The sequence below is a fragment of the Ovis aries genome, chromosome 21 (assembly GCF_016772045.2).
Source record: "Ovis aries strain OAR_USU_Benz2616 breed Rambouillet chromosome 21, ARS-UI_Ramb_v3.0, whole genome shotgun sequence".
Taxonomy (NCBI): domain Eukaryota; kingdom Metazoa; phylum Chordata; class Mammalia; order Artiodactyla; family Bovidae; genus Ovis; species Ovis aries.
Genome location: NC_056074.1, coordinates 43,327,926 through 43,336,958, shown reverse-complemented (window position 1 = coordinate 43,336,958; position 9,033 = coordinate 43,327,926). Strand labels below are relative to the sequence as shown.

Here is a 9,033-nt window from a genome sequence, read left to right as displayed (position 1 = left end):
CCTCCTCCCAGGCTCCGGGTCCAGGGACCTCCGCGGGCCGGGCCCGGCCGATACCTGGGCTGAAGCGCCATCTAGCGCTCGCCCGCGCGACCCTATTGTTCCTCCGAGAGCCCAGGTCGCGCCTGGGCAAGCCGGGGGACAAAGTACTGGCGTGGAACGGGGGGCCAGGCAGGAATCTGAAGAACATAAAGCCGGAGAACGTGAGAGGCTCTGAGCTGCAAGGGGAAAATAAATTCCAGTGGACCCCTCTACCCCCGGGGCTTTGAGGGCTGGGATCGTGGCGTGAGCGAGTGGATGTGGATTGTAGGGGAGGGGGCCCCAAAGCCCAGGCGGGGTGTTCCCCACCGGGAGTGAAGGATGCAAAGCTCAGTGTCCCGCGCCCCAGTCTTTGATGTCGGGACCCCGGCTCCGCGCAGCCCCGGCCAGCGCCCGGAGACTAGTGCATTCCCGGGGGAAGGGGGTTGAAGCCAATGGCCTGGGCGCGGGGGTGATGGTGGGCTCCGCCGTCTCCTTCATTTCTTTACACAATCAAACTCGCCCAGACGGGAGCGACCTGGCCTCGCCCCAGCGCCTCCGGGAGGAGCTGCGAAGTTTCCAGCGAAAGAGGGCCTCCTTCTCTTCCAGATCTGGGCGGGGTCACCCGGGCGGGGCCCAGGGAAAGGCTGGGTCGGGGGGCGGGGTGTGAGTGGGTGTGTGCGAGGGGCGGAGGGCTGATGCAATCCCGATAAGGGCTTCGCATCGCGGGCAGACGCGCTATATAAGGTCGCAGGCCGCCAGCCGCCAGCCGCCGCGCCGTCGGAGCTGGAGAGGTGCCCAGGTGCCCAGAGCGTGCAGCGGTCTCCTGTCTCAAGGGCACGGCCACCCCACCTCCGCACGCTCCGTCCCGCAGGGCCTCGGGGCCGCCGCCCAGCCTCCCGCACCCTCACCACCAGATCTGCGCGCAGAGCTCCGAGCCCGAGGGAGGTGCCATGCGGAGCGCTCCGAGCCGGTGCGCCGTGGCCCGCGCCCTGGTGCTGGCCGGCCTCTGGCTGGCCGCAGCCGGGCGCCCCCTGGCCTTCTCGGATGCGGGGCCGCACGTGCACTACGGCTGGGGCGAGTCGGTTCGCCTGCGGCACCTGTATACCGCGGGCCCTCAGGGCCTCTACAGCTGCTTTCTGCGCATCCACTCCGACGGCGCCGTGGACTGCGCGCAGGTCCAGAGCGCGCACAGTGAGTGCCCGCCGGGCCCCCACCCGTCCCAGCGCCCCTTCTTACCTTTGCCCCCTTCTCGCTCCCGGCACCCCGGCTCTTGGCACTTAGCGATCTACTCCCTCCCCGACCCCCCCCCCACCACCTCCGACTGCGGGAGGAGCTGGGGGAGAGGGCACTGGGTGCGTGGACCTACTGCACCGATGCGCTCCCCTCCCCTTCCCCCACTTCGGCTTCCGCGGACCGCTCCCCCACCCCCATTCCGGGGAACTCCAGGTCTTGGCACCTGGGCGTTGCACTCCCATCCCGAGCCTCCAGACAGGGAGAGGGGCTGGGGGCTTGGGGAGGACGGGCCTGTACACCCACCAACCACTTTCAGGAGTTGTGGGCCGCGCGGGTCCCGGCTGCAGTTTTGTGCTGTTTTCCCGCCCAGGTTTGATGGAGATCAGGGCGGTCGCTCTGAGCACCGTGGCCATCAAGGGCGAGCGCAGCGTGCTGTTCCTCTGCATGGACGCCGACGGCAAGATGCAAGGGCTGGTAGGTGTCTCGGTCCGTCTGGACGCGCGGGAGCGCGAGCCTGCGGGCCAGGGGGGCGCGCAGGGCCACGTTCAGTTTCCTTGTTTGCTCTGTCCGGGCCGGTGTGGAACTAGGAGGGGAAGGCGGCGAGGGCCGGATTACTCTTCGGTCCCACTTTCTAATTTGTAAGTTTATGGAGAACGGGTGAGGCCCCGCCTTTGCATTACCCCTAAACTAGAGGCAGGTCCAGTCGGACGGAGGAAGTCGGCGCTTTGATATTAAACGGGGAACCCACCGTGGGCGTTTTCGGCTTCGCCCTGTGCGCGCGTGGCGCTCGCCTTCCCCCCTCTCCTTGCAGTAGTTTTTTTTTTTTTTTTAAGTGGTGGGTGGGGAGGGGGTGGCTGGGGAGGAAAAAAAGAAAAAGGGTGTATCCACAACTTGGATTTTTTTTTTTTTAAAGTCCGAAGAAAAGTTACACTTGGGATTGAAGAGGCTTTTTAAAATTAATTTTTACCCGCTAAAAAATAGATTATTTTGCAGCCGCGTTGGGGTCCTATTTTCGTGGCCGCACTCATCCTGTCGGGCTCACCTGTACGGCAGAGGCCTCTTTGCGTGGCGGTGGGAGGGCAGGCCCAGGTAGCCAGAGACGTCTGGGGGCAGGAAGTGTGCAGATGCTGGCTCTCTGGTCGCCGGAACAAAGGCTGAGAGTTCAAAGGGAACCTGAGCCCCCCGGGCGCGCAGCGGAGGCTGTGTGAGGTCCCGGCCTGGCGAAGGGCCTCAATGCAGCCCTGCTGGGCCGGGGCTCCGATGGAGGGACAGAGGCCAGGGGGCAGCAGGGGGAGGGAAGGGCGCCGGCCCTCCAGGGATGCCCTCCTTTCCGCAGCTCAGATCTCTTTAGTGTCTCAGTGTTTTTTTTTGTGGCTCTGGTGCCCCTTTATTCTGTTTATCCAGAGATAGATAAACCTGCCTCAGGTTTTATGACATCCCGCGTGAAAGGAGGCAAAGAAAGCTGAAACCCAAAGCCACTCCGAGTCCCGGCAGCTGCAACCCATGTGAGGTTTACTTAGGGGTGGTGGGGGCTTCAGCGACAGAGCTACACACACACACACACACACACACACACACACACACACACACACACACACACACCCCCCACAGGGGCAGCTGGGTCTAACCCATCATCATTCTAATCCAGACTGAGGGTCCCTCAACTAAAATCCTGTTCTGCCTCTAGGTCCTGTGGTCACTGTTTAGCAAAACTTGAAGATTAAAAAAAATAAACAATTCCACATCCTCCCAGAAACTTGAAGTCCGTTTCATTCTCTCTTTGGCAAATGAGATGTCAGTTTCTCCTCAAGAACCAGAAGAGTGAAAATAGTCACTCTATTTGATTTTAATTCCCTTGTTTATCAATTTGCATTTCTCCCCTCGGTCTGGTGGCCTTATTCCCCCGCACGGGAGCTGGGCATATTGCTTCATTGGATGCAGGCCTTATCAGGGCCTTATCTAAGCTCACCTGCAGTGAAGCGACCTTTGTAGGCCTGGGCAGAAATGAGACTGGGTGCCTCCCAGGGCAGTTTATGGCCGAGCCCTCTTGGCTCCCCGCCTTTGGCTGTGCTCTTGGGTCTTGAAGACAAACTGACCCTCTACATTTGGGACGCCACCGGCTCACTCTGAATGTTCTGCCTTCCGACTTTGTGGCCACCCACGGGGTGCAGGCTTCCTCCTGGCCTAGGGGGAGGGGGCTGCCTTTATCTCCACGATCCTGGCAGGCTGCCTGGAGGGCAGCTACTGAATAAAGGAGCCAGAGGGACTGAGGTTTCTCTTACCAGAGCTGCAGACAAAAAGGCTCAAGACTACAGTCATTTGGGTCTAAATGGGAAATAGATGCTTTCATCTGGGCTCCAGATTGGATTACTCGTGATTCTTAATTAAAAGACTGATTCTAAAAGGGTAACCTAGTTAGCAGTGGTTCCCAAACTGCCTGTGGAATACAAGGGACTTCTTCATGGCAATAATTATATATTTAATGTTGGGGAGGGAAGCATGCATGCTTGTCAAGGCCGTGACTTTATGGATGTTGCTCAGAACAAGACCAAGTTTAAAAAGTGAGGTGATGTGACGCAGTGAAAAAACACAAAGGATCTATGTGAGCTGTGTATAGAGACTGAGAATATACACAGAACACATGAAGTCCACCTGAAGTATGTGTGTATAGTTGAAGGTTATAAAGTATAGAGGCATACGAAGTACATATATATATTTCTGTCTAATATGTTGAGTATATGTTTAACGTTGCACATGTATTTTCTGTGACATTACTATTTACACATTTACATTCAATGTGATGTGTATCTAATGAGTATATTAATATATAACAAAAAGCTTTCATACTAAATATATAAGTACCTATATATATTTTGGGGCTTCCCTTGTGGCTTAGCCGGTAAAGAATCCGCCTGCAATGCTAACGTATGTGTTTAGTATATATGTTTAATGTCTAACGTGTATTTAGTGTTATATAATTTATGTTATAACATATGTTAATATGATGTAATATCTAATGGTATATTAATATAACACATGCTTTGCATTTTATGTGTGTGTATATGTAACATTATACTAAATATATATGTGTTTATATATGAGCTTTATACACCTCCATGCTGTATAAACTGGCACACATCCTTGGCTGATGGCGTGGGCCGTTAGCCAATGGCGTGGACGCCTGCTCGCCTGCGACTGGTCGTCCAGCTGCCTCTGCTGGTCCCCCAGCCCGGGGGGGCCCCGACTGAGGCTCACGGGCTGTCTTTGCTTCACAGACCCAGTACTCAGCCGAGGACTGCGCTTTCGAGGAGGAGATCCGTCCTGACGGCTACAACGTGTACTGGTCCAGGAAGCACCATCTCCCGGTCTCTCTGAGCAGCTCCAGGCAGAGGCAGCTGTTCAAAAGCAGGGGCTTCCTGCCGCTGTCTCACTTCCTGCCCATGCTGTCCACCATCCCGGCCGAACCCGAAGACCTCCAGGAACCCCTGAAGCCTGATTTCTTTCTGCCCCTGAAAACAGATAGCATGGACCCTTTCGGGCTCGCCACCAAACTGGGATCGGTGAAGAGTCCCAGCTTCTATACTTAAAGGAGGCTCTGTCCTCTCCCCCCAAGCCCTGGCCCAGGAGACCAGGACCCCAGGCCTGAGGTGCTTGCGGAGTGGGTTTTCTACAAGTATGATCCTGAGTCCAGGTTCTATGTAGCTTTAGGAGGAAACATTTAGAACTTGTACATAGACAAAGTTTTACATGGGCCGTGCCGGTTTCTAGCAGATAGACTTGTACGATCATAAAATATGGTAAGCCTTCCACCCCACCCACCCAGCTGCTGCCTACCCCAGCCCCTCAACCCTGCTGGACGAGTCTGTGCCGCCCTGGTTCTGCTTGAGTACCTCCACTGGCGGGGAGCTCCCGGCCTCTGGCAAGGTTCTTGTGCCAAGCTGACCTTTTCAGCCGTTCTCTCCTCCTATCCTTTGTAGCATGCGTGGCCAGAGGAAAAGCAGTCATTTTTTAAAAGCTCATGGGCAGGTAATCAACTTTGTGAAACCTCAGGTAAATCTGATTCTACTGCCTGGGAAAATTCTTCCAGATCTCAGCTTCAAGAAGGACCACTGGGCCTCCCCAGGCACGGAAGTAGGTGCGGGCAGGCAGTGTACCGCCAAGCTCCAAGAGCAGGGGGAGCCCAGAGGTCCCTCCAGCCGGGGTCGATCTTGAGAACTCCCAGTTACAGCTGGCTCTGGGTTGGACAGCCTCACAGGACCCCTTGGCAACCCCCCCCCCCCCCCCCCGCCGAGGCAGATAAGGTAGTCTATCCATCCCTCCTCTTCCCCCCCTTCTCCACCAGTGCTCTGCACGTGGTCAACACTTACCTGGGGTCAGGCTGGTCCCCTAAGGTGAACGGCCGCACTGCTGCCTGTTCAGAGGCGTGGCCAGTCCCAGCGGCATCTTCCTTGCCACGGTGGCCCGGCTTTCCAGGGAATCGATCTCGGGTTGTGTGGTTTTCACTTGAGGCCCCTTAGAGAAGGAACCCTACAGGCTTCCTCCCCACAGTTCACTCACTGCACTCTGGGGTCTGACCCCCCCCCCCCCCGCCGCTTTCTACCCATCGGCATATTGACCTGAAAAGGTCAGAGCGAGTCCTCCGCCTGGGGTCCTGACCCTTTCATTCCAAAGCCAGGGAAAGGAAGATCTGAAAGCCCCGAATCTCACCGGTAACTTGTAAAAGCCGCATGGAGATCGAGTCCATTTTCCAGCACTTGGTTTCCACTGTGATATTTATGAGTAATTTATTGTGTTTGATATGTACATCTCTTTATTTTCTTACTTTATTTATACCCCCAAATGGTATTTATGTATGTACACGAGTTGTTGTTGTTTTTTTTTTCTACATTAAAGTGGAATTTGTATCAAAAGTTATCTGGAATGTTGTGCAGGAGGGGGGGGGTGGTGAGGAGCCTGTGTCCGCTGTGTCTGAGACTCTGACCACTGGGGCCACGTGATTCTCTGTTGGTAGCACATGTTCCTGAATGTTCTAGGATGATGAACAGTGTCCCCAGCCACTACCAACAATGCACCGGTAACACCCCCCTGCCCCAGTCATGATAATCAAAAATGTCCAGAAGTCGCTACATGTCTCTGGGGGACAAAAGCGCCCCCTCATTTGATTGAGAACCCCTGGCCTAAACGCACAGGGTTTCTCGTGCCCAGTAACAAAGCAAGTGGCAACTTTGGGTCACGGGTCCCGTGACACCCAGGCTGTTCTGTGACTCTCGTGGCATCTCCACGGTGTGCCTTTGCGGTCTCAGTGTGGGTACTGAGCCTTCAGTGGAAACCTTTGTCTTCTCAAGCCAGGGACGTGGACTCATAGCTGCCTTGGCCTCCCATCTGCAAAGCCGAAGCTTTCTTAGAACTTTCCAACAGATGCCACTCGCATCCAGTGAGCCAGGTCACAGGGCCCACCCCACCACCACTGCGGGGCTGGCTGGGAAGCAGCTGTCAGGTGGGGCACAGTGCTGTTCTGATCGAGGGGGATGGGGGCCGGGTGTCTGCTAGTGAGAAAGGGGTGGAGGTTGGTATCCACGGAGTGACCAATTCAGGACCTGCCTTCTAAATGCAAGTACAGGAGCGTGGATTCAGCTGCAAAATGTGAAGGTCATGGGTACCAGGCTGCCAGGGATTAAGATGGGGGTGGGCGGCTGTAGAGGTGGTGCTGAGGCAGTTCTGCATCTCCCTGGCGGTGGTGGCATCAGCTCCACACGAGTGATAAAATGCCAGAGCTGCACACACCTTTGACTGACCTCGATCCCCTGGTTTTGATGTGGCCCCAGGATTACTTAAGATGTAAACACTGGGGGAAGCTGGGCAAAGGGGATACAGGACCTCTTTATGCTAACTTTGCCGCTTACTGTGAATCTAGAATTTTTCTAGAATAATTCTAAATTAAAAATAAGGCCCCTTCAAAACCCCCAAACAAAACGAACCTGTTCTCTGACTTCATAAAAACCTCACATGTTTGCTCCTCAAGCTATCCAGGTCACAAATGCAGTGAGGCTGAGTGAAGCCTGGAAAATGGACTGTGGGAGGCTCAGCAGATCCTCCTCCATCTACTGGCTGTTCATGCTTAGCTGAGCCTCAACTTCCTCATCTGTAAAATGGGTGGAGAACAGTGCCTGGTGTGGACAAATGTCGGCTTTACTCACTCAGCAGAGGGTGACTGGGTGCTTAGGTGGGCCTCTTACGATGTTTGAAGTGTTAGTTGCTCAGTTGTGTCTGACTCTGTGACCCCATGGACTGTAGTAGCCTGTCAGCTTGCTTTGTCCATGGAATTCTCCAGGCAAGAATACTGGAGTGGGTAGCCACCTGATGCGAAGAACTGACTCACTGGAAAATACCCTGATGCTGGGAAAGATTGAAGGCAGGAGGAGAAGGGGATGATGGAGGATGAGATGGTTTGATGGCATCACTGACTCGATAGACGTGAGTTTGAGCAAGCTCTGGGAGTTGGTAATGGACAGGGAAGCCTGGTGTGCTGCAGTCCATGGGGTTGCAAAGAATTGGACATGACTGAGCGACTGAACTGAACTGAACTGGGTCATTCCCTTCTCCAGGGGATCTTCCCGACCCAAGGATTGAACCCGGGTCTCCTGCATTGTAGGCAGATCCTTTACCATCTGAGCCGCCAGGAAAGCTTTGTTAAAGTCTGTGAAGGCCATTTCACTGGGCCCTTCTCACTGCACCAGCAAGTGGTCCCACCTTCTAAACCATCCTTCACACTGATGACATGCCCAAGGCGCTCAGAATCGACCCCTGCCATTTGCACATCAGGGCTTCCCTGGTGGCTCAGCTGGTAAAGAATCCGCCTGCAGTGCGGGAGACCTGGGTTTGATCCCTGGATTGGGAAGATCCCCTGGAGAAGGGAACAGCTCCCCACTCCAGTATCGTGGCCAGGGGAATTCCATGCACTGTGTAGTCCATGCAGTTGCAAAGAGTCGGACGTGCCTGAGCGACTTTCACTTTCATTTGCACGTCAGGAGGGCCTTTCCCTCCTTAATGCCCCGTCATCCTGGGCAGACAGAACTGCGTACCAACGCTTGCTGATGCATTATCCTCTAGCCCTGTTTGATAGACGAGGGAGTACGGGACCAGAGAGCGGAAGGCACACATCCAAAGTTGCACAGCCCAGAGGCGGAATGATGGAAGGGCTCTGGGGTCAGGCCAGCCTGGCAAGAAATCCTCAGGCCGTTGACCTGCTGTGAGACTTTGAGTCAGTGCCCTCACCTTTCTGAGTCTGCCCCTTGTGAGAGGGGTGAGATTAACAATGTCTGCCTTGCAGGACTGTTGGAGGAAATTGAGTAGTTTTTTTTTTTTTTTTTAAACCTAGTTGTTTAGTCACTGAGTCATGTCTGACTCTTTGCAACCCCATCGATGGTAGCCCACCAGGTTCCTCTGTCCATGGGATTTCCCAGGCAAGAATACTGGAGAGGTTGCGTTTCCTACTCCAGGGGATCTTCCCGACCCAGGGATCAAACCCATGTCTCCTGCCTTGGCAGGTAGATTCTTTACCTCTGAGACACCAGGGAAGCCCCTGCAGCTGAGTATTATTATGTGTGAAAGATTCTGATACCGCGTAGGCTGCCAGCAACAGCAGCCCTCGCCAAGGCTAGAACACTCCACCCTGAACCATTACTTCTCAGATTTGGCTATGGATAAAAAATGTCACCTGTCACAGTCAACAAAGGGTGTTGCAGCCATCAAGCCCTCAGTCACGGCGCCCACCCCAGACTG

The 9,033-nt window shown here is 55.0% G+C and overlaps 1 protein-coding gene across 1 annotated transcript; it reads left to right on the top strand.

Moving 5' to 3' along the window:
* The first annotated feature begins 786 nt into the window (after positions 1–786).
* FGF19 (fibroblast growth factor 19) lies at positions 787–6,144 on the top strand. Its single transcript, XM_027959668.3, has 3 exons — positions 787–1,209; positions 1,622–1,725; positions 4,527–6,144. The coding sequence occupies exons 1-3, from the start codon at positions 969–971 to the stop codon at positions 4,836–4,838; spliced, it is 657 nt and encodes a 218-aa protein (XP_027815469.2). The 5' UTR covers positions 787–968; the 3' UTR covers positions 4,839–6,144.
* Positions 6,145–9,033: the final 2,889 nt, after the last annotated feature.